Source organism: Sapajus apella, unplaced genomic scaffold (genome assembly GCF_009761245.1).
Source record: "Sapajus apella isolate SASKATOON/1434 unplaced genomic scaffold, GSC_monkey_1.0 scaffold61, whole genome shotgun sequence".
Taxonomy (NCBI): domain Eukaryota; kingdom Metazoa; phylum Chordata; class Mammalia; order Primates; family Cebidae; genus Sapajus; species Sapajus apella.
The window spans coordinates 1883758-1910471 of NW_022437001.1; the positions used below are offsets into that span (position 1 = coordinate 1883758).

Genomic DNA, 26714 nt, shown 5'->3' on the forward strand with positions numbered 1-26714 from the left:
CCATGAAACATTGATGAATGCAAATTTGACATCAAACAGATGTATTGGAGTTTCTGTACAATGATATGTTTTGAAAGTGAGATTCACATTTATTCTATATCTTCTCACTCTGTCGCCAGGTGCCAGGCTGTAGTGCAGTGGCACAATCTCAGCTCACTACAACCTCTGCCTCCCGGGTTCAAGCAATTCTCCTGCCTCAGCTTCCCGAGTAGCTGGGACTACAGGTGCATGCCACCATGCCCAGCTAATTTTTGTATTTTTAGTAGAGAAGGGGTTTCACTATGTTGACCAGGATGGTCTCTATCTCTTGACCTTGTGATCCATCCACCTCAGCTTCCCAAAGTGCTGGGATTACAGGCTTGAGCCACCGCGCCTGGCCACTCAATATATATATTTTGATGGAGTCTTGCTCTGTCACCCAGGCTGGAATGCAGTAGTGTGATCTCAGCTCACTGCAACCTCCACCTCCCGGGTTCAAGCAATTCTCCTGCCCTCAGCCTCCTGAGTAGCTGGGATTATAGGCACATGCCACCACGCCTGGCTAATTTTTGCATTTTTCTAGTAGAGACGGGGTTTCACCATGTTGGTCAGGCTGGTCTCGAACTCCTGACCTTGTGATCCATCCACCTCAGCTTCCCAAAGTGTTGGGATTACAGGCATGAGCCACTGCACCTGGCAGTATCCAAAATATATTTATTGTGTGTGAAAAGCATTTTGCTAGGCACTGAGGTAGTTTATACTAAATGTAAAAAATAAATCTACAGAAATTTGCACTTCACCCTGATTTACTACCCTATTAAAGGTTAGCAGTCTTCCTGCCTCCTGAATTTTTCTTCCTTTTACTAGTACTTCTTTGTAAAATACCAACCCAGATATTCTGTCTTTGTTTGGACCTAGTGAATGGGCCTACTTGCCCTTACTCCTCAATTTGGACATGACTTTACCAGGAGAAAATATGTAGGCTTTGACATCATTTTTGCTAACAATACTGTCAGTCAGTGTTTACAGTTCAGTGTTGTGCTAACTGATGTAGGATTTTTTTTCTATTACTTTCTATAAACCTTTTACAAATAAGACATGGAAAAGTAGAATTTATACCAGACTAGTTTAAAAACACTTTGTGACAAATGTAACATATTCATGTAAGATGAGAATAGTAGGGAAAACAGTGTCAGGTATATGAGAACTTCCTTCACAACTATTCTGGAAATATAAAACTATTTTACAATTAAAAGTTTATTTTTAAAAAATCCTCCTCTAAAAACACACATACAAAATTATTATGATGAAATAAATTGCAGCAATTTAATATTAGCATGGTGAGCAGCTTTTATTCTGTTTCTCCAAATAATATAAAATAAAATTATCAAGGCTGAATTATTTCAATAAGAGAAAGGTCATTGTTCTTGTAGAAAGTTCCAGTTTGAAGACAAACATCTCTAACAGCAGGTTAGAAGTAGAAGGGAGTACAAGTACAGAGTCTTGGTGTTAAAATTTTAAAACTGGGATTAAAGTTATTATTTGAGACATTTTGATGCCTCAAGGACAAAAACAAAGACAGCTCCCTAATTCCTTGGCACACTTTTATCTGGAGCATAAATATCATTTATAAGTTGGTGGGGCGCGCATCCCCACCCGAGGGCAGTGGTTCATCTTTGTATCTCCAGCCATGGTTCATAACCATGAGGTTATCAGCGATCAGTGACTGTTTCCTGAATTGAGTGGAGAGGAAACACTTTCACACAAAATAAAGACAATAGAGAATCTGAGAACCTCTAGAAATCTTTTCCTTTTGAAGCTACTTGCAAAAATAAATGAGCTAAAGAAGACCTTTCTAGTTAGGATCTTTGCATTGGTGATCTTCACACCACTGTCTTCTCAGGCTGCCGAAGTCATCCAGTAGCCCCGCTCCCCACTGCCAAGGATTGTTCCTCGTCTGCTGACTTTTCCTGGGAAAGGGCTGGTGGCGATGATGGAGGCAGTGGCACCATTGTTGCGATTGCTGGGTGTCCTGGCTTGGGAATTCCACTTGCCTTCTTCAGACCTTTGGTGTTAGGGCTCTGGCCTGTGGGAATTAGGTGGGATTAGAAGTAAAGCTTGGAAATGAGTCTTAGATCCTACCCCACCACCAGCAGTCACATTTCTCTTTACTGTTTTGTCTCCATCTCCTCTCCCCCCAGCATTCTTGAAATTGTAGGCAGAATTCCAAAAAGCCTGACATAGTTCACCTCAGACTGAGAGAGTTGTATAATCTCTCCTGGAAAAGTTGAAGCCCCAGTTTTAATGGCCGGACTGTTTGTCTGGAAGCAAAATGTACAACTTTATCACACTAATTTTGAGTGTTTAGAAAGGCCCTCATGCTCTGTTACTCCATTAATAAAACAGGAATACTTGCTACCAAAATAGATGGAGCCTAAAGGTAGTGAGAATTACTAAAGACTGTATCTTGTGTTTTGAAAGTAAGGTTGTTATAAAAAATTACCTGTCCCTCTGTCTATCCATTGACACCTTGATTTTGGTTGATTTATATCATTAGGAATTTTTCCAACAAGAAGGGCCACGATGTGTTTGTACTTTGGATCTGCATTTGCTACACCCTTCTTAATATTAAGACACCAACTGTTCAGGAGGCTGAGGCAGGAGAATTGCCTGAACCCAGGAGGCGGAGGTTGCGGTGAGCCGAGATGGCGCCATTGCACTCCAGCCTGGGTAACAAGAGCAAAACTCCGTCTCAAAAAAAAAAAAAAAAAGAAAGAAATTGGCATTCATTATTAGTTCCATATTTGCAATACTATTTTTTAAAGACTCCAGATAGTCCTAAGTGGCTCCACATTTTCTAATCTATATTAAAATTGCCCATTTAAAAAAATTGTTTACTTCTCTGTCTTCTGTACTTAACTGTAATCTCTTTTAATACAGGGACTCATCTTGTTTTACCTTTGTCCTCAGCACCTAGGAAAATTGCTGTAACAAAGAAAACACTCATGAAATAACTAAATTAATGCTTTTAAAATTCTAAATGTTTATATGGATTTAATTTGATTATTAATGCCCAGGACATTAGGGGTATGGGAAATACAGAGATTTGAAGTTGCATGCATGCTGTCATTCACTTTTGTTATTCACACCTGGATTCTGGAGGATTTTCAGCCTTATGATGGCATATACATGTGACTTTGAACTCAGCCTGCTATTTCCAGAAAGTGATTGATTGGCTGGTTCTTTGGCTGTTATCTTCATTATTTAGAGGTCATGAATTTGACATGAACCAGTGAATTTAATTATTTTTTTCTGTAGCAATTTTTTAAATAACATACAAATTATTAAAGTAATTATAAATCTAGAGACACAGGTAGATGACAAATCATTTATAATTCTCTACCTTTTAGAGGCAACTATTGTTAACATTTTGGGCCTGTGAAGTGGTATGCTGATAAGTGTTTAGCAATCACTCTTTAAGTATAATTCCAATATGAATGTTCGTTGATATGTTTGTTTATATTAATGAGTAAGATAAACATGAAACAAAATGTGTCAACAAAAACCAAAACCAAAATATATGTCAGAGTTTCTATTCATTTGTCAATTGCATGAGAAACCTCTCTGCTGATTCAGATGATAGTTTTTAAATACTGGAAGAATGTTTCCTCAATTTTTTGTTCTTGTCATAATGTAACAGCTCCACATATAACATACTTTTAGGTTGAACATGCATTATTACTAACATTTTCTTCATCACTTTCTTAAGTTTAGACAATCAGTAAAATGATAAATTAAGCCCTGATTTGCCAGTTTTGTGGTATAAATATTCCCACCATGGCCAATTTAAAGGTACCACTATGATACCACTGGTGATGGATTGGGAAGAGATGCACAGAAGCACATCATTAGAGGTAGTAAAATTTAAGAAAATGATTAGGAAATGATTAATCTTTAATATCAGCTTTATTTTAATTGTAAGTTTATATAACCTAATTTTTAATAATGGTTACATTTAACAACTGGCTTGCAAAATTTCTGAAAATTCAATTGTCAGCTCACAAGTGCCACTATGAGCTAGCTCCAACACATCACTGGATAGATGTGTTCTCACTTTTTTTGTATAAATATAATTATACAAATATGTGTGTAGGGTGTCTGTGTGTGTGTGTGTTAGTCCATTCAGGCTGCTATAACAAAATGCTATAGACCAGGTGGCTTATAAATGACAAAAAAAAATTTCACACTTCTGGACGCTGGGAAGCTCAAGATTAAGACACTAGCAGACACCGTGTCTAATAAGGGCTTGGCATCTGGTTCATAGACAGTATCTTCTTGCTGTTTTCCTCTTATGGCAGAAGGGGCAAGGGATCTCTCTCGGGCCTCTTTTATAAGAACATTAATCCCATTCATGAGGACTCTACCCTTATGACCTAATCACCTCCCAAAGATCATACCTCCTAGTACCAAAATCTTGGGAGTTAGGATTTATAATTTGATGGGGACACAAATATTCAGACCATAGCAAAATATATACTTTTTAAAGTAAGATTTTATAAATAATATTGGGATCATACTATTTTGTCGTTCAGGGACCTGTTTATCTACCTTGGAGACATGGATTCCTGTGTCGTTTGGTCATGCATGCTCTTTTGCTTTGGCACAGTCTGCACTTAACAGGCCAGTTCACCATGGGTGTAGCTGGTCACAAGGAGAGGCTAGATGAGAATAGCTGAATAAAATGCCTCCAGAGTGGCAGGAAAGAAGAGGGAATGAATGGGGACGGGGCAGCGTATGCCCCCTGTGTAGCAGGCCAGTTATTTCAAAGTGTGCTGCCAAAGGAGCTATATCATTCCTTAGGCAGAGTCTTTATTTTGAGAACATTTGCAACCTTGCTCTGTCCACCTACAATATTATGCCCCATGCTTTGTTCTGCTGGACTCTGTACCTGCCATTCTCTACCACATTCTCTGCTGTACCTTCTTGCATCACTCCTGTCTACTTCTTTCTGAGGCTGATAGAAGGCACATTGCCTCTCTGTGAATCTTTTTAAATATCCTGAAAAGAGAACTGCTTGTATGGAGACAATTGTACTCACACTCAGTGTCTATAGTCCTAACAAATAGTCATTCCCCTTACATGATGGTATCCTAGATACATAATATAGTACTTATATCCTAAAACATACTTCTCTGTGAGATCCCAAATCTAGATGTTTATTGTACCTTTAGGGTCATTTCATATAACTATTGGTAGATTAATTTAAAATTTAAGTTTAATTTTAAATGACTTTAATGTCCCTGGGCTACCAAATATGTTCTTGGTATCCAATGGGAAAGTTCTCCAGTGGCTTTGCAGGGAAAAAAAAAAAAAAAAAAAAAAAAGATAGCTGGTGGGAGGGCTGCTAGCCCTGCTTGTGTCATGGAGAAATTGTTGAGTATTTATGTAAAAGTTTTGTGTCTACCCACTGCTGAAGTTTCTGTTGCAATTTCCAGAGAACAAATCTTTGATTGTTAGAATGAATTCAACTGTTTCCATGTTTTGTTTACATTCTTGGTTAAAGCCTTCAGCTTTATAACAGAAATTCCTTAAGAGCTGCCTATTTTTGAAAGACTCAATTAAATCAGTTTTTATGTTATTTTATTTTATTTGAGACGGAGTTTGCTGTCACCCAGGCTGGAGTGCAGTGCCGCAATCTGAGCTCACTGCAACCTCCGCCTCCCAGGTTCAAGCAATTCTCTTGCCTCAGCTTCCCAAGTAGCTGGGATTACCCACCACCACACCTGGCTAATTTTTGTATTTTCAGTAGAGACGGGATTTCACCATCTTGGCCAGGCTGGTCTTGAACTCCTGACTCCAGGATCCACCTGCCTTGGCCTCCAAAGTGCTGGGATTACAGGTGTAAGCCACTGACCCCAGCCATGAGTTTTTAAAATGTGTTTGTTTTTATTAGTTATTAAATAATGTATGCATTTTTGAAAGTGGATCCAAGATGGCTGAATAGGAACAGCTCTGGATTGCAGTTCCCAGCAAAAACACAGAGGGTCAGTGATCACCACATTTCCAAACAAATTTTTACTGCCCATAGACCAGTAGATTCCTGGGCGAAAAAGTGCCACAAGTCTCCAGTGCGGCTGTTTCACCTGGCACAGCAGGTCTCCGCACACAAACTCACACAAATCCAGGCGCTGTTTCAACTGGCAACTGGAACGCCTGGGAAACAAGAGTCGCCCATTCAACTGAAAAAAAGGGGGCTGAAACAGGGAGCCAGGTGTTCTGGCTCTGCTGGTCCCACCCACACAAAGACCAACAATCTGAAATGCTCTGGATTGAGAGTTTCACAGCAAGCACAGCTGGACCTGGGACGGTCCAGCTCTGTGCAGGGAAGGGTGTCCACCATTACTGAGGCAGTCCACCACTACTGAAGCAGTCTGCCATTACTGAGGCAGTCTAACATTACCGAGGCAGTCTGCCGTTAAAGAGACAGTCCACTGTTACTGAGGCAGACTGCCATTACCGAGGCAGTTCTAACTATACCCCTATAAACAAAACTGCAAGGAAGTTCACAAAGCAGCTGGGCAGAGTCCACAGCAGCTCAGCAACACCTGTGCTGACAGACTCTGACTAGGCTACCTCCTCACTGGACAGAACATCTCTGAAAAGAGGCAGCAGCATGACGGGAACTTATAAATAAAGCCCAACCTTCCCAGGACAGAGCACCTGGGAAAAAAAGGCGGTTATGAGTTCTGCTGCAGCACACTTAAACATACCTGCCCAGCAGCTCTGAATGGAACGATGGAGCTCACAGCTCAGCACTTGAGCTCCTATAAGGATTGTCTCCTCAAGAAGTTCCGTGACCACCATATATCCAAAGAGACACCTCATAAAGGAGAGCTCAGGCTGACATCTGGTGGGTATCCTTCTGGGACAAAGATAAGAAGGAGAAACTGGCAGCAAACTTTACTGTTCTGCAGCCACCGCAGGTGATCCCCAGGCAAGTGGGGTCTGGAGCAGAGGGGCCTGACTGTTAGAAGGAAAACTAAGAAACAGATAGAAATAACTTCATCATCAACAAACTGGACATCCACTCAGACCGCATCTGAAAGTCACCAACTACAAAGACCACAGGTAGATAAATCCACAAAGATGGGAAGAAACCAGCACAAAAAGGATGAAAACACCCAAAACCAGAACACCTCTAGTCCTCCAAGGGATCACAACTCCTTACCAGCAAGGGAGCAGGGCTGGATGGAGAATGAGTCTGATGAATTGACAGAAACAGGCTTCAGAAGGTGGGCAATAACAAACATCTCTGAGCTAAAATAACATGTTCTAACCCAACGCACAAAAACTATGAACTTTGAAAAAAGATTTGATGAAATACTAACAAGAATAAACAGCTTAGAGAGGAATATAAATGAACTGATGGAGCTGAAAAACACAAGAACTTTGCGAAGCATACCCAAGTTTCAATAGCCAAATCCACTAAGCAGAAGAAAGGATATCAGAGATTGAAAATCAACTCAATGAACTAAAATGAGAAGGCAAGATAAGAGAAAAAAGAGTAAAAAGAAATGAACAAAGCCTTCAAGAAATATGGGATTATGTGAAAAGACCGAATCTACGTTTGATAGGTGTACCTGAATGTGATGGAGAGAATGAATCCAAGCTGGAAAACACTCTTCATGATATTATCCAGGAGAACTTCCCCAACCTAGCAAGGCAGGCCAATATTCAAGTCCAGGAAATACAGAGAACACTACAAAGATATTCCTCAAAAGAGCAACCCCAAGGCACATAATCGTCAGATTCACCAGGGTTGAAATGAAGGAAAAAATGCTAAGAGCAGCCAGAGAGAAAGGTTGGGTTACCCACAAAGGGAAGCCCATCAGATTCACAGTGGATCTCTCGGCAGAAACCCTACAAGCCAGAAGAGAGTAGGGGCCAATATTCAACATCCTTAAAGAAAAGAACTTTCAACCCAGAATTTCATATCCAGCCAAACTAAGCTTCAGAAGCAAACTAGAAATGCAATCCTTTATGAAAAAGCAATTGCTCAGAGATTTCAAGCACTAAACATAGAAAGGAACAGCCAGTACCAGCCACTCCAAAAGCATACCAAATGGTAAAGAGCATCAATACAATGAAGAAACTGCCTCAACTAATGGGCACAACAATCAGTTAGCAGCAAAATGGCAGGATCAAATTCACAGATACAATATTAACCTTAAATGTAAATGGGCTAAATGCCCCAATCAAAAGACACAGACTGGCAGTTTGGATACAAAGTCAAAACCCATTGATGTGCTGTATCCAGGAAACTCATCTCACATGCAAGGATACACATAGGCTCAAAATAAAGGGATGGAGGAAGATTTACCAAGCAAATAGAGAGAAAAAAAAAAAAAAGCAGGAGTTGCAATCCTAGTCTCTGATAAAATAGACTTTAAAGCAACAAAGATCAAAAGAGACAAAGAAGTGCATTCTATAATGGTAAAAGGATCAATGCGACAAGAAGACCTAATGATCCTAAATATATATACACCCAATACAGGAGCACCCAGAAACATAAAGCAAGTTCTTAATGACCTACAAAGAGACTTAGACTCCCACACAATAATAGTAGGAGACTTTAACACTCCACTGTCAATATTAGACAGATCAACAAGACAGAAAATTAACAAGGATATCCAGGACTTGAACTCAGACCTGGACCAAGCAAGCCTAATAGACATTTACAAAACTCTCCACCCCAAATCCACAGAATATACATTCTTCTCAGCACCACATCACACCTACTCTAAAATTGACCACAAAATTGGAAGTAAATCACTCCTCAGCAAATGCAAAAGAACAAAAATCATAGCAGTCTCTCAGACCACAGTGCAATCAAGTTAGAACTCAGAATTCAGAAACTAACTCAGAACAACACAGCTTCATGGAAGCTGAACAACTTGCTCTTGAATGTTGACTGGATAAACAATGAAATGAAGGCAGACATAAAAATGTTTTTCAAAACCAACAGGAACGAAGATACAAAGTACAAGAATCTCTGGGACACATTTAAAGCAGTCTCTAGAGGAAAATTTATAGCAATAAATGCCCACATGAGAAGCAAGGAAAGATCTAAAATTGACACCCTATCATCAAAATTGAAAGAGCTAGAGGAGCAAGATCAAAAATACTCAAAACCTAGTAGAAGACAAGAAATAACTAAGATCAGAGCAGAACTGAAGGAGATAGAGACACAAAAAAACCCTTCAAAAAATCAATAAATCCAGGAGCTGGTTTTTTGAAAAGATCAACAAAATAGACCACTAGCCAGATTAATAAAAAAGAAAAGAGAATAATCAAATAGATGCAATAAAAATCGATAAAGGGGATATCACCACAGATTACACAGAAATACAAATCACCATCAGAGATTACTACAAACAACTCTATGCACATAAGCCAGTAAGCCTGGAAGAAATGGATAAATGCATCCTCCCAAGCCTAAACCAGGAAGAAGTCGAAACCCTGAATAGACCAATAACAAGGGCTGAAATTGAGGCAGCAATTAATAGCCTACCTACCAAAAAAAGCCTAGGTCCAGATGGGTTCACAGCCAAATTCTACCAGACATACAAAGAGGAGCTGGTACCACTCCTTCTGAAACTATTCCAAACAATCCAAAAAGAGGGAATCCTTCCCATATCATTTTATGAGACCAACATCATCCTGATATCAAAACCCAGCAGAGGCTCAACAAGAAAAGAAAACTTCAGGCCAATATCTGTGATGAACATAGATACAAAAATCTTCAATAAAATTCTGGCAAACTGATTCCAACAGCACATCAAAAAGCTTATCCATCATGGTCAAGTAGACTTCATCCTGGGGATGCAAGGCTGGTTCAACATACGCAAGTCTATAAATGTAATACACCACATAAACAGAACCAAAGACGAAAACCACATGATTATCTCAACTGATGCAGAGAAGGCCTTTGACAAAATTAAACAGCCCTTTATGCTAAAAACACTCAATTAACTAGGTATCGACAGAACATATCTCAAAATAATAAAAGCTATTTACAACAAATCCACAGCCAATATCATATTGAATTGGCAAAAAGTGGAAGCATTCCCTTTGAAATCTGGCACTAGACAAGGATGCCCTCTCTCACCACTCCTATTCAATATAGTATTGGAAGTTCTAGCCAAAGCAATCAGGCAAGAAAAAGAAATAAAGGGTATTCAGTTAGGAAAGGAGGAAGTCAAATTGTCTCTCTTTGCAGACAACATGATTGTGTATTTAGAAGACCCCATCATCTCAGCCCAAAATCTCCTGAAACTGATAAGCAACATCAGAAAAGTCTCAGGATACAAAATCAATGTGCAAAAATCACAAGCATTCCTATATACCAATAACAGACTTAGAGCCAAATCAAGAACGAACTGCCATTCACAATTGCTACAAAGAGAATAAAATACCTAGGAATACAGCTAACAAAGAATGTAAAGGACCTCTTCAAGGAGAACTACAAACCACTGCCCAACAAAATAAGAGCAGACACAAACAGATGGAGAAACATTCCATGCTCATGGTTAGGAAGAATCAATATCATGAAAATGGCCATACTGCCCAAAGTAATTTACACATTCAACATTATCCCCATCAAGCTACCAATGACCTTCACAGAACTGGAAAAAAAACCGCCTTAAACTTCATATGGAACCAAAAGAGAGCCCACATAGCCAACTCAATTCTAAGCAAAAAGAATAAAGCTGGAGGCATCACACTACCTGACTTCAAACTATACTTCAAGGCTGCAGTAATCAAAACAGCATGGTACTGGTACCAAAATAGAGATATAGACCAATGGAACAGAAGCCTCGGAGGCAACACCACACATCTGCAACCATCTGATCTTTGACAAACCTGACAAAAACAAGCAATGGGGAAATGATTCCCTGTTTAATAAATGGTGTTGGGAAAACTGGCTAGCCATGTGCAGAAAGCAGAAACCGGACCCCTTCCTGGCACCTTACATTAAAGTTAACTCCACATGGGTTAAAGACTTAAACACAAGACCTAACACCATAAAAACCCTGGAAAAAAACCTAGGCAAAACCATTCAGGACATAGGCATAGGCAAGGACTTCATGACTAAAACACCAAAAGTAATGGCAACGAAAGCCAAAATAGACAAATAGGATCTAATTAAACTCCAGAGCTTCTGCACAGCAAAAACAAACAAACAAACAAACAAAAAAACAATTAGAGTGAACCAGCAACCAACAGAATGGGAAAAAAAGAAATTTGCAATCTACCCACCTGGCAAAGGACTTACAGCCAAAATCTACAAAGAACTAAAACAGATTTACAAGAGAAAAACAAACAAACCCAGTCAAAAGTGAGCAAAGGATATGAACAGACACTTCACAAAAGAAGACATATATGAGGCCAACAAACATATGAAAAAATGCTCATCATCACTGGTCATTAGAGAAATGCAAATCAAAGCTACATTGAGATACCATCTCACGCCAGTTAGAATGGCGATCATTAAAAAATCTGGAGACAACAGATGCTGGAGAGGATGTGGAGAAATAGGAACACTTTACACTGTTGGTGGGAGTGTAAATTAGTTCAACCATTGTGGAAGACAGTGTGGCGATTCCTCAAGGACCTAGAAATAGAAATTCCATCTGACCCAGCAATCCCATTACTGGGTATATATCCAAAGGATTATAAATCGTTCTGTTATAAAGACACCTGCACATGTATGTTCATTGTGGCACTGTTTACAATAGCAAAGACTTGGAACCAACCCAAATGCCCATCAGTGATAAACTGGACAGGGAAAATGTGGCACATATACACCATGGAATATTATGCAGCCATAAAAAATGATGAGTTTGTTTCCTTTGTATGGACATGGATGAACCTGGAAACCATCATTCTCAGCAAACTGACATAAGAACAGAAAACCAAACACCGCATGTTCTCACTCATAGGCAGGTGTTGAACAATGAGAACACATGGACACAGGGAGGGGAGCATCATACACTGAGGTCTGTGGAGGGGGGACTAGGGAAAGGACCACTGGGGTTAGAGAATTGGGGAGGGATAACGTGGGGAGTAAGGCCAGATATAGGTTGATGGGGATGGAGGCAGCAAACCACATTGCCATGTATGTACCTATGGAACAATTCTGCATGTTCTTCACATGTTCCCCAGAACCTAAAGAACTATAAAATATATATATTAAATAATAATAATTTATGCATTTTTATAAATTTACACTGATTAGGTTTTGCTGTTATGTATATATTCATTGCTTCATTATTTTCTCAACCATTGATTGAACGTATTTTATTTTGGCTTAGACATCACTGGATATTTGGTGAAAAGCTAGAAATGTAATGCTGTAGGAGCCTTTAAAAGGTCAAAGGAAGGCTTAGCTAACCTAAAACCTTCGATCAAGTGATACAAAGCTAAGAAATGGGTGGCTAGGGCATTCACATTTGAAAGATATATTTTTTAAAGTTATGTGATGTGGAAAAATCTTATAGTGTTACAATTTATTTAAATTTTGCTTTTTAAAACATATCTGCCTTACTATTTCACAAAAAGCCTTGGCTTCAAGCTGACCTAATTTCGAAGTTTTTAGAAGTGTCAGTTAATTAATATTTTGATCAGATTCAGATGCTTAAAATATGTATTTCTTTTTACATTTAAAAATGACCACTGTTATCCCTTACAGTAGTTTTATTTTAATCTCATAAAGAATAGAGAGAGACAAAATCATGTTCTTCACCTTTTTTCTTTCCCTTCTGCCTTCTACTAAGCACAGTGATTTTTCATATATTTTAGAATTAATGATAGGGTTTTATTTTTTACAGGAGGATATTATGCTGGTTAATTGAGATGAATATGTTCTTATGTGAAAAATATCACATGTTGAGGTTAAAGCATCTTTCCAAATAGTCACATGCATGCACACCCCTTTGTTTGTAGCAGTTGTTGCTAACCCAGTTCCAAATATTAGCTGCTTCTGGAACATTTGAATTTTCATGCTGATTTTGATTGCCACATCATCAGTAGATAAGAGACACCCATGCCATGCAGCTATCCCTTCTGAAGGATTCAAAGTAAATTAGAAAGTTGGGCAGGGTGGCTCACACCTGGAATCCCAGCACTTTGGGAGGCAGAGATGGGTGGATCACTTGAGGTCAGGAGTTCAAGACCAGCCTGGCCAACATGGTAAAACCCTGTCTCTACTAAAAACTACAAAAATTAGCTGGATGTGGTGGTGCACACCCATAATCCCAGCTACTCAGGAGGCTGAGGCAGGAGAATCATTTGAACCTGGGAGGTGGAGGTTGCAGTGAGCTAAGGTTGTGTCACTGCACTCTAGCCTGGGTGTCAGAGTGAGACTCTGTCTAAAAAAAAAAAGTAAATTATAGATTAAGTCGAAATGAAGGCCAGTATATTGGTATCCACTTTACACCCCTATTAAATAAGTAATGACTCTCCACTTTTAATCTGATAGACTTAACAGATTGAAGTCTAACTCCTTTCTTTCTCCTTTCATCCTTTCTAACTTCTCCTCCTGTGTTCTTTATATGCCCTAAAATTTAAATAATCTATTAATCAGATACATACCTACATATGTGTTCCTTTGGTTTTCAGTGTCTCCAAAGGAATAGAGCTAATCTTGGGTTTTTTAAAAAGTGTTAGATTGTTCATGCATTAAGGAAGTAAAAAGATAACTAAAACCTGTAGCCAGAAATGTTAGAATGGACAACCATTCTCCATGTCTGACCTCAAAAAGCATCAGTGAATATCCCTTTGAGTTTACAGCAGCAAGGTAGGAGGAGGTGGTATTGTTACCACTTCCTACACTTTACTATCTTCTACCCTTATGCATAATGGGACTCAGGGAATGTGTTCTCTTTCCGGGTCCACCGGGGGCGTAGTTTTAAGGGCAAGAATTTCCCAGTGCCGTGCCTCCCTCTCATCTCTCTCCATCTGAGAGATTTAATTGTTTAATCGCAGGCTCAGGAAGAAACTAAGAGTCAGTCACCCCAGCAGAAGTTCTAAGGAACTCCCTTCATCGGCCAGGGGTCTTAGAGAAGGTGGGGGTTCCTCCCAGGTTAAAAATCCCCTTCTTCCACACCCCTTCAGACTCCATGTTTGGATCCCCTTCCACAAACACTCCCTTTATGGAAGCTGTTTTTCTCTGTCCTGGATTTTCCCCCTGGAGTCCCCTTCCACACTCTCTCATGGAAGCCTGTCTTCCCCTCCTAAACTCCACCTTTCTCTATTCCCTTCCACTCAGTGTGGAAGCTGCTTTCCTCTCCTGGATTCCATCTGTCTGGATTCTCTCACTCAGTGTGAGAGGAGTTTTCCTTCTCTGGTTTTCCCCCTCTGGGAACCCTTCTCACTCCGTGTGAGAGCAGCTTTTCTTTCTCTCACTCAGTGTGAGAGTTAGCTGTTTTTCTCTCCTCCTGTTTCTCTCTTTAAATAAATCACTTTCTACAAACACTTTTGAGTCTGGCATTCACTGTGCACTGCAACATCGTCTCCTCACCCATTCTTGGGGAGTGATTGACCAAGAACCTGGAGAAATGTTCTCTCAGGGGAACTGAGGGGGCACCCCTGAACCCCAACAGTACAGGACCAAGAGAAGAGAAAAACAGATTATGTGGTTTTTAAATTTTTATTTTTTAAAAAAGAAAACTTCAATAGCTTTTTGGGGAATAAGTGGTGTTTGGTTACATGAATCAGTTCTTTAGTGGTGACTTCTGAGATTTGGTGCATCTATCACCTGAGCAGTGTACACTGTAACCCAATGTGTTGTCTTTTATCTCTCACCCCCTCCTACCCTGTCTCCAGAGTCCCCAAAGTCCATTGTATCATTCTTATGTCTTTGTATCCTCATAGTTTAGTTCCCACTTATGAGTGAGAACATATGATGTCTGGTTTTTCCATTACTGAATTACTTCACTTAGAATAATAGTCTGCAGTTCCACCCAGGTTGCTGTAAATGACATTATTTCATTCTTTTTTATGGCCGAGTAGTATTCCATGGTGTATATATACCACATGTTCTTTATCCACTCATTGATTGATGGGCATTTGGGCTGGTTCTGTGTTTTTGCAATTGTGAATTATGCTGCTGTAAACATGCATGTGCAAGTATCTGTTCAGTATAACGACTTATTTTCCTCTGGGTTGCTGCAAATGCCATTATTTCATTCCTTTTTATGGCTGAGTAGTATTCCATGGTGTATATATCACGTTTTTTGTTTTTGAGATGAAGTCTCGCTCTGTTACCCAGGCTGGAGTGGAGTCCAATGGTGCAATCTCAGCTCACTGCAACCTCCACCTCCTGGGTTAAAACAATTCTTCCACTTCAGCCTCCTAAGTAGCTGGGACTACAGGTGCACACCACCACACCCGACTAATTTTTGTATTTTTAGTAGAGACAGGGTTTCACCATGTTGGCCAGGATGGTCTGGATCTCTTGACCTCGTGATCCACCTGCTTTGGCCTCCCAAAGTGCTGGGATTACAGGTGTGAGCCACCATGTCCAACCTACTGCATGTTCTTTGTCTACTCATTGATTGATGGGCATTTGGACTGGTTCCATGTTTTTGCAGTTGTAAATTATGCTGCTATAAACATGCATGTGCAAGTATCTTTTCAGTATAATGACTTAGTTTCCTCTGGGTAGAAACCCAGGAGTAGGATTGCTGGATCAAATGGTAGATCTACTTTTAGTTCTTTAAGGAACCTCCTCACTGTTTTCCATAGTGACTGTGCTAGTTTACATTCCCACCAGCAGTGTCAAAGTGTTCCCGTTTCACTGCATCCACACCAACATCTATTATTTTTTGATTTTTTTATTATGGCCAATCTTGTGGGAGTAAGAGTATATCACATTGTGGTTTTAATTTGCATTCCCTGATAATTAATGATGTTGGGCATTTTTCATATGTTGGCCATTTGTATATCTTCCTTTGAGAATTGTCTATTCATGTCCTTAGCCCACTTTTTGATGGGATTATTTGTTTTTTACTTGCTGACTTGTTTGAGTTCCTTGTAGATTCTGGATATTAGTCCTTTGTTGGATGTATAGATTGTGAAGATTTTCTCCCACTCTGTGGGTTGTTTACTCTGCTGATTATTTCTTTTGCTGTGTAGGAGCTTTTTAGTTTAATTAAGTCCTATCAAGAAAAATAGATTATATGTTCTGATGAGAACCAGCATATTGGAGTATTCAGTATATGTTTAGTAAAAACAAACTAACACTATAAATAGCAGATTTTTCTAGGTAGTGATAAGCTAGTATGTTTTCTCCTTCCCTTTTCTCCTTGAGAATTTTTTCATCCCTGGACAGAGGGTTTTTACTTGGTGCTTTGTGTTTTGTTTGTTTTTGAGACAGGGTCTTTCTCTGTTGCCCAGGCTAGACTGTGTTGGTGCCATCCTGGCTTACAGCAGCCTCTCATTCCCAGACTCAAGCCATCCCCCTGCATCAGCCCCCCCAAGTAACTGGGACTACAGGCAGGCACTTGCCACCATGTCCAGATTTTTTTTTTTTTAATTTTTTTGTAGAGATGGGGGTCTCACTATGTTGCCCAGATTTGTTTTTTATTGTATAGGTGTTAAGACTCTAAATATGGACTGTGATATAGGAAACATCTGCCTTTGATGTTCCTTTTTGATGTGACCAAATGATTCCTGTTTGAATTTCCAACCAGCTTCCTGTGTCCTACTTTCTCTTGCTAGGCAGTGTCCCCTGCCAGTCTCATGTCTGTGGCAGCAGTTTATACCAGGTTTTCTCCAAACTTTCATAAGGAATTGTCCCAAAGGATGTGTCACCCCTTTGCATATACATACACACACACACATATGTATATATGTATATAGTTTTTGAAACCAGGATGACAGGTTTGAGAAAAAGGTGTGGATTTCCCCTGTCTTTTTTTTTTAAGAACCTCTCTTCACATCTTTTAAAGTCATTGTTAAGTAGGGTGTAACTGGATGAGTCAGTTGTTTTTCAGCAACTTTTTCTTTACATATTATCGAAAGTATTTCATGGCATGGAATCTGAGCATGTCAAGAGGACTTCTCAAATTGCCTTAATTTTTTTAAATTTGCTGTAATTATTTTTTTAATTTAGGATTTATGTGCAACATCATTCCAATGTGTATATGGCCTCAGAAGGAGTTTACAGTCTAGCAGAGGAACTAATATGTAAAAATACCTCTCTGATAAAAGATAAATATATATATGTGTGTGTGTGTGTGTGTATGTATATATATGTGTATATATATGTATATATGTATGTGTGTGTGTGTGTGTATATATATATATATGTATATGTTCTAATTTTAAGAAAAGCAGACATTCAAATCATAAGCCCTTTTCTTATGTACAGGCTTTTCACTAGACCATGAGCACCTATGGGCAGGGGCCATGTCCTAGTTAATCTTGTTTCTTTGGTGCCCAGCACAGCACTGGACTAGCATAGGCATTAGGTTTCTTGGTTGAAAATTAAGGTTAACTTTATTTTTTCCTCAAAAAAAAAAAAAAGTTAACCTTAATTTTCTCGCCCTGTGTCGCCCAGGCTGGAGTGCAGTGTCAGATCTTGGCTCACTGCAAACTCTGCCTCCTGGGTTCAAATGATTCTCATGCCTCAGCCTTCTGGGTAGCTGGGATTACAGGCACGTGCCACCATGCCTGGCTAATTTTTGTGTTTTTAGTTTCACCATGTTGGCTAGGCTGGTCTCGAAATCCTGACCTGACATGATCCACCCACGTTGGCCTCCCAAAGTGCTAGGATTGCAGGTGTGAGCCGCCATGCCCAGCCAGAAATTAAGGTTAACTCTTTTTTCTTTTTTTTTGAGAGAGAGAGAGAGGGAGTCTTGCCCTGTCGCCATGCTGGTGTGCAGTGGTGCAATCTCGGCTCACTGTGGCCTCTGCCTCCCAGGTACAAGCAATTCTCCTGCCTCAGCCTCCCGAGTAGCTGGGACTACAGGCATGCACTACCACACCCAGCTAATTTTTGTGCTTTTAGTAGAGACGGGGTTTCACGATGCTGGCCAGGATGATCTTGATCTTTTGACCTCGTGATTCACCTGCCTCAGCCTCCCAAAGCGCTGAGATTACAGGTGTGAGCCACTGCGCCTGGCCAAGATTAACTCTTAACAGTTAAATGCACATTAATCATTTGATGAAAAATAAAGAAATCATCAGCTAATAAGACAAAAGTTTAGCTGTGCACGGTGGCTCACGCCTGTAATCTCAGCACTTTGGGAGGCTGAGGCGGGCGGATCACCTGAGGTCAGGAGTTGGAGACTAGCCTGGCCAACATGGCGAAACTCCATCTCTACTAAAGACACAAAAATTAGCTGGGCGTGGTGGCAGGCGCCTATAATCTCAGCTACTTGGGAGGCTGAGGCAGGAGAATCAAAAAAGACAAAAGTTTGAAAAATCAGTCTGTGGATGAGGTGGATGCTTCTAACTGAAACTACCATATATTTGTCTAATATTTTTTATCTCTTATTTTTTCCTGGTATTTAATAGAAACCTCTTTAGACCAATGCTATCCTTTTTATGCCTTTTACCAACAAATAACTCCTAATCATAAAGATTAATCCTATTGGCTAGGCCCGGTGGCTCACACCTGTAATCCCAGCACTTTGGGAGGCCGAGGCAGGTGGATCATTTGAGGTCAGGAGTTCAAGACCAGCCTGGCCAACATGTGTTTCTATTAAAAATACAAAAAAATTAGCTGGGCACGGTGGCGGGTGCTTGTAATCCAAGCTACTCTCGAGACTGAAGCAGGAGAATTGCTTAAACCAGGAGGTGGAGGTTGCAGTGAGCCAAGATCACACGACTGCACCCCAGCCTTAGTGACAGAGTAAGACTCTGTCTAAAAAAAAAAAAAAAAAAATTAATCCTGCTATATTGCTACACATCTAGAAAAGGTAGGATTGGATTTTAACCTTTTTAGGTTTTCTGTATAAACTCTTTCTATAGCTCGCTTAGGTTGACTGTGGAGGAAAGATACAACCGCTGAAAAGGTTTATTCTGGTTATTTCTTGGTTCATTCAGTAGATGTTCATTGAACACAATTATACATCAGACCCACAGCTCTAAATCTTTCCGTATTCGTATTTGAAGGGATTAGATTCTGTGCTCATATGTTGCAGTAAATGCCACATTTCTTAGGTGCCAGTTTGACATGCACCATACCTCTTCTGAAACCAAGTGGTATCTGTTCCACGTCATGTAACATACTCACTCAGACAAGTTCCATCTGATTAACATCACTGTATGTTATTGTATATTACACATGGTTTGAAATTTAGCAGCATACCAGTGAAGAGTTTGTGCTGCTTATTGCTTGGGAACTACCAGAGTCATAACTTATGAAAAGACGGGTTCTAAAGAAAGTGTATAATGAGAAAACTGAGTAGCAGAATTACTCCTAAAATTCTATTAATTGATACTAAAAGTACAGTATTTATTGCCAATTTTTAAGTGCCATATTGAAGTCTACTGCACCGTCTCTAAATAAGGTTAGCCTGGCCAATTTTCCATTAGAAATGAGTGCTGTTCTTTACTGAACAGATGCTCATCAAGGTGACATTTTGTATTAAAAAACAAAACAAAACAAAAAACAAAAACCCTCTTTTAAACATCAGACCAGACACGTTTGACAAAATGTGCATACAGTGAGATGTAACTGGCAATTGAGTCCAACAGAACAAAACCAGCAGCAAAATTATTCCTGGGGGTTTGCTTAAGTGGATTGTAGGTGGAATCACTGGTACTGTTTAAATGATAATATTTCTTTCTCTCTGTGAATAGAATTGAGTTCACATTAGTCTAGTAGTGGGCACATGATACATGATACATTCTCCTCGAGAAGCTTGCATTCTAATTAGAGAGTTAAGACAGGCATGTGTCATTAAAAAAAAAAGAATTGGGAAGGACAGGGCAACATATTCTGATTTTTAAATTTTCTGTAGTTATAAATAACATAATTGAAAGCCTTTTCTAAGATCCTTGAACTTTTGTGGGATTTCTTTTTTAATAGAGTTAAATATGAAACTAAATATACATAGCTTCTTGATCACCATGCCCATTGTCTAGGAAACATCCTGAGGATGACCTAAAGGAACAGAGGTCTGTGTTTTCGATGGGGAAAATACAGTGTTTACAAAAGCTTGTAGGTTTGTTTTGTTCTCTTGACTTTTTTATTGCTTTGGCTTCATAGGAGATTGGGTATATGAGAAGCATGTATTATAAAACTCAGAATGGTTGTAAATGGTGAATAGTAATTCCAGCAGAAACGCAAATCATTTAAATTTATAAGGTAGGATTATAATAACTATAGGTTAACCCACTGGTGATGGCAGGATAGCTCCAAAAATTTCAGCCATATATATTGTGAACCACAGAAAGGTGTAGATTGGAAATTAGGGTAGGAAATTTAACTGACATTTCTTGAGACTCCAATATGTGCCCAGTACTATAATTTATATACATATAAATATATATGTATATTTTAGATGGAATCTCACCCTGTCACCCAGGCTGGAGTGCAGTGGCATGATCTCGGCTCGCTGCAACCTCCACCTCCTGGGTTCAAGCAGTTCTCTGCCTCAGCCTCCCGAGTAGCTGGGATTACAGGCACCCACCACCACACCTGGCTAATTTTTGTTTTTTTGGTTTTTTTTTTAAGACAGAGTCTCACTCTGTCTCCCAAGATGGAGTGCAGTGGCATGATCTCGACTCACTGCAACCTCCACCTCCCGAGTTCAAGTGGTTCTCCTGCCTGATCCTCTTGAGTAGCTGGGACTACAGGCATGTGCCAGCACACCCGGCTAATTTTTGTATTTTTTAGTAGAGACAGGGTTTCACCATATTGGCCAGGCTGGTCTCAAACTCCTGATCTCATGATCTGCCCACCTCAGCCTCCCAAAGTGCTGGGATTACAAGTGTGAGCCACTGCACCTGGACTGTTATATATATTTTACAGAGTTTTCTTATTCAGTCTTAGCAACAAGACAAAAGATGGTCACTAGTATCCTCACATTACAGATAAAGAAACAATTCCATCAAGTAATTAAATTGGCCAGCTCACACAAATAAGAAAACATCTCTAGCTGACCACCGATTCTGTAGTCTTCCCATGACAGTCATGCTGCCCCAGTGGGTATATCCTGCTTTCTGCTTACATGGCTTGTGCAGGGGAACACCTCTTTTTAAAATGATCAGATCTTGTGAGACTTATTCACTTTCACGAGAACAGCACAGGAAAGACCCACCCCCATAATTCAGTCACCTTCTACCAGGTTCCTCCCACAAAACATGGGAATTGTGGAAGTTAAAATTCAAGTTGAGATTTGGGTGAAGACACAGCCAAACCACATCATTTCACCCCTGGCCCCTCCTATATCTCATGTCCTCACATTTTAAAACCAATCATGTCTTCCTAACAGTCCCTCAAAGTCTTAACTCATTTCAGTATTAACTCAAAAATGTACAGTCCAGTGCCTCATCTGAGACAAGGCAAGTCCCTTCTGCCTATGACCCTGTAAAATCAAAAGCAAGTTAGTTACTTCCTAAATACAATGGGGCTACAGGCATTGGATAAATACAGCCATTCCAAATGGGAGAAATCGGCCAAAACAAAGGGGCTACAGGCCCCGTACAAGTCCAAAATCCAGGGGGGCAGTCAAATCTTAAAGCTCCAAAACGATCTCCTTTGACTCTATGCCTCACATCCAGGTCATATTGATGCAAGAGGTAGGTTCCCATGGTCTTGGGCAGCTCCACCTCTGTGGATTTGCAGGGTACAGCCTCCCTTCCAGCTGCTTTCATGGCTGGCATTGAGTGTCTGCAGCTTTTCCAGGAGCACAGTGCAAGCTGTCAGTGGATCTGTTGTTCTGGGGTCCGGAGGAGGATGGCCCTCTTCTTCTAGCTCCACTAGATGGGCCCCAGTGGGGACTCTGTGTTGGGACTCTGACCCCACATTTCCCTTCCACACTGCCCTAGCAGAGGTTCTCCTTCAGAGCTCCACCCCTGTAGCAGACTTCGGCCTGGACATCCAGGCATTTCCCTACATCCTCTGAAATCTAGGCAGAGGTTCCCAAACCTCAATTCTTGACTTCTGTGTGCTTGCCGTGGAAGCTGCCAAGCCTTGGGGCTTGCACCCTCTGCCATGAGAACAGCACAGGAAAGACCCACTCCCATAATTCAGTCATGGCTCTATGTTGGCCAATATCAACCATGGGTGGAGGGACCCGGAGGCAGGGCACCAAGTCCCTAGACTGCACACAGCAGAGGGACCCTGGGCCTGGTCCATAAAACCATTTTTTTCTCCTAGGCCTCAGGGCCTGTGATGGGAGGGGGCCACCATGAAGACTTACGACATGCCCTGGAGATGTTCTCCCCATATTGTCCTGGGGAGTAACATTTGGCTCCTTGTTACTTATGTAAATTTCTGCAGCTGGCTTGAATTTCTCCTCAGAAAATGGGATTTTCTCTTTTATTGCATTGTCAGGCTGCAAATTTTTCAAACTTTTATGCTCTACTTCCCTTATAAAACTAAATGTCTTTAAAAGTACCCAAGTCACCGCTTGAATGCTTTGCTGCTTAGAAATTTCTTCTGCCAGAGACCTTAAATCATAACTCTCAAGTTCAAAGTTTCACAGATCTCTAGGGCAGGGGCAAAATGCCTCCAGTCTCTTTGCTAAAATATAACAAGTGTCACCTTTATTCCAGTTCCAAACAAGTTCCTCATCTCCATCTGAGAACACCTCAGCCAGGTTTTCATTATCCATATCATTATCAGCATTTTGGGCAAAGCCATTCAACAAGTCTCTAGGAAGTACCAAACTTTCGCACATTTTCCTGTCTTCTTCTGAACCCTCCAAACTGTTCCAGCCCCTGCCTGCTACCCAGTTCCAAAGTCACTTCCACATTTTTAGGTATCTACAGCAGCACCCACTTTACTGGTACTAACGTACTGTATCAGTCCGTTTTCACACTTCTGATAAAGATGTACCTGAGGCTCAGCAAAGTACAAAAGAAAGTTTTATAAACTTTCCTTTTGGACTCACAGTTCCACATGACTGGAGAGACCTCACAATCATGGTAGAAGGTGAAAAACACATCTCACAAGGCGGCAGACAAGAGAAGAGTGCTTGTGCAGAGGAATGCCTCTTTTTCAAACCATCAGATTTCATGAGACTTACTCACTATCATGAGAACAGTGTATGGAAAACCTGCCCCCATAATTCAATCACCTCCAACCAGTTTCCTTCCATGACATGTGGGAATTGTGGGAGTTACAATTCAAGATGAGATTTGGGTGGGGACGCAGCCAAACCATATCATTGAGTGACTTAAAATAACAGAAATTTATTGTCTCACAGGCTGGGAAGCTGGAAGTCAAGAAATCAAGGTGTCAGTAGGGCTATGCCCCTCTGAAATTCATAAGCAAATTATTCCTTGCCTATTAGCTTATGGAGGTTTACCAGCAGTCTTTCGTGTACCTTGGTTTGGCTCTTCAGATGGCTATCTTCTAAGGAACCAGTTATGTTGTGTTGGGGCCCATCCCACTCCAGTATGACCTTTTCTTAACTATTTACATCTGTAATGACTCTATTTTCAAAGAAAGTCACATTCTGAGGTCCTAGTGGTAAGGACGTCGCATTTCTTTTTGAGGGAGGACATGCTTCAACCCATAACACCTCCCATGTTCCACCCCAGTCAATACATCTTCCTTCTCAACAAAAGAAACAAAGGGTGTTTTAAATTCATAATATCATCCCTGCCAAATCAGTGGTAGCGAGCAAGGAGATTGTGATGTATTCACTAAGAGGACTGTTACCTCTTCCATATTACAGATTAAGTATCCCTAGTCCAAAATCCAGAATGCTTCAAAATTTGAAATTTTTGAGCAGTAACATAATGTTCAAAGGAAATGCTCATTAGATCATTTTGAATTTCAGATTTTTGGATTAGGGATACTTAACTGGTAAGTATATAATGCAAATATTCCAAAATAAAAAGAAATCCTAAATAATTCTGGTCCTAAGCATTTTGGATGAGGAACACTCCACCTGTACCTTATACCAATTCTTTCTTTCAAGTAGCTATTTTATAGAAAGCCTTCAAGCACTCTTTAAAAAATCAGTATGGGCCGGGCGCGGTGGCTCACGCCTGTAATCCCAGCACTTTGGAAGGCTGAGGCGGGTGGATCACGAGGTCAACAGATCGAGACCATCCTGGTCAACACGGTGAAACCCCGTCTCTACTAAAACTACAAAAAATTAGCTGGGCGTGGTGGCGCGTGCCTGTAGTCCCAGCTACTCAGGAGGCTGAGGCAAGAGAATTGCCTGAACCCAGAAGGCGGAGGTTGCGGTGAGCCGAGATCGCGCCATTGCACTCCAGCCTGGGTAACAAGAGCGAAACTCCGTCTAAAAAAAAAAAAAAAAATCAGTATGGCTGTAAACAGTTGTATCTTTCTATTACGGTCCTTGCTTTGTGGTATCAGAGACCTCCTAGAGCTTAACCTTTCCTAGTGTATAGCATAATAGTATTGTCTCGGGCCGGGCACGGTGGCTCAAGCCTGTAATCCCAGCACTTTGGGAGGCCGAGGCGGGTGGATCACGAGGTCAAGAGATCGAGACCATCCTGGTCAACATGGTGAAACCCCGTCTCTACTAAAAATACAAAAAATTAGCTGGGCATGGTGGCGCGTGCCTGTAATCCCAGCTACTCAGGAGGCTGAGGCAGGAGAATCGCCTGAACCCAGGAGGCGGAGGTTGCGGTGAGCCGAGATCGCCCCATTGCACTCCAGCCTGGGTAACAAGAGCAAAACTCCGTCTCGAAAAAAAAAAAAAAAAATAGTATTGTCTTAGTCAGTTTTGTGCTGCTATAACAATACCACAAACTGTAATTTATAATGAAAAAAATTTATTGGCTCATGGGTATGGAGACTGGGAAATCTAAGATTGAGAGGCTGGTGTCTGGAGAAGGTCTTCTTGTTGCCATGTCATCCCATGGTGGAATGTAGAAGGGCAAGAGAGGAAGCAGGGTGGTGGGTAGGAGGGGAGAAAGGGAGAGAAAAGAAAAGTGGGAGAGAGAAACAGTCCGGGATGGAGAGGGGAAAGTCTCACAAGATTATTGTATTTTTAGGTGGTGATGTTTTAAATTCTAATATCAAGAAGAAAAGTTGTTGGCCCTTAGATCAAATTGACTGTATAGATTATATACTTCAGTCTGATATATGAAGACAGGAATTTCAGTGTCAAACACAAAATAACTATAAGGAATAAAGTTCTTTTGAGCACCATGTAATGCTGTCTAATTATAGTGGTATCCAGATTTTCATTGGAAGATACAGTGTGTAGGCAGCTATGAAAGCAATTTTAAGGCAAAATTTTACTTACTCTACAAATATACTTCCCATAAATTAAATAAAGGCAAATTTTTAAAATTTCTTTAATTTTTGATTTGTAAAGAGGATAGGCCAGTAAATAATTTATCAACTTGTGGCTTGGCACCATAGTGAATTGCCAGAAACAACTCAGCTTTATGAATGATTTTTCAAAAGGATTAATGAATGCATAATAAGTTTTCTTTCTTTTTCTAGCCAAGGACCCTTGTCATCCATTAGAGCAGTAATCAAGAGATGTAAGTTTGTTTTTTCCTTCTCTGTATTTTCCTCTGTAATAATTTTAAGTGATGATTTAGATTTCCAGCAGGTGATTATTTTTGACGAATCTACAAAGAACCCAAGAGTATCTTCTCCTAAGAAGTATTAAAGCATTTCAGACCAACCTAGTTTTCATCTTATATTTATTGATATGCCAGTTTCTCAGAACCATGTTTTTCTCTTACAGAACAAAGCTGGGGGTTTTTTTCTTAATCCCAAATTATAAAGCTGTATAAAGCTGTTTGTTTTTTTAATTTGCCTATCTAGTTTCTGTGATCTAATATAAATTTCGTGTAATCATTTTCTAGAGTTAGAGACATCTTACAGGTTTAAGAAATCTTAAATCCTGGCCTGGCACAGTGTCTCACACCTGTAATTCCAGCACTTTGGGGGGCCGAAGCGCGTGGAAGACCTGAGGTCAAGAGTTCAAGACCAGTCCAACCAACATGGTGAAACCCCATCTCTACTAAAAATATAAAAACTTAGCTGGGCATGTTGGCAGGGGCCTGTAATCCCAGGTACTCGGGAGGCAGGAGACTTGCTTGCACCCGGGATCAGAGGTTGCAGTGAGCCAATATCGCACCACTGCACTCCAGCCTGGGCAACAAGATCGAAACTCTGTCTCAAAAAAAAAGAAATATTAAATTCTGTTCCTTTTGGTTCATTTGTTTCCACAGGTACTCTTCACAATATATTTTTTAACTGTGTAAGTGCTTATAAAGATGGACTTACACTACCACATCAAGATAGAAGTGCTAAGAGTAGAATTCCTATCAGAAAGGAACATTTCTACTTTCTGTCCTTATCTCTTGGTTAAGACTTCAAAACTTGCTATTAGTGTTGTATTTTAACACTTTTTTAAATAAAAGGCTCTGGAAAGGTCTCTTTAAAAATAGAACATGGATTGCCTGTGATAGAAAAGGATAAATATAGGATTTTAGATGTTCTTCCCATTATTTGAGCTGAGGTTACCACCCTGAGGAGAATGTGCCCTATTTTT

At 40.3% G+C, this 26714-nt stretch overlaps 1 protein-coding gene across 5 annotated transcripts in view; it reads left to right on the forward strand.

Moving 5' to 3' along the window:
• SH3D19 (SH3 domain containing 19) overlaps window positions 1–26714 on the forward strand; it is a 207824-nt gene that overhangs the window by 117161 nt on the left and 63949 nt on the right. For all 5 annotated transcript variants that reach the window (XM_032246418.1, XM_032246419.1, XM_032246422.1 and 2 more), the window contains exon 3: window positions 25652–25692. In XM_032246418.1, coding sequence (XP_032102309.1) covers window positions 25652–25692 — 41 coding nt within the window. The remainder of the gene's footprint in view (window positions 1–25651; window positions 25693–26714) is intronic.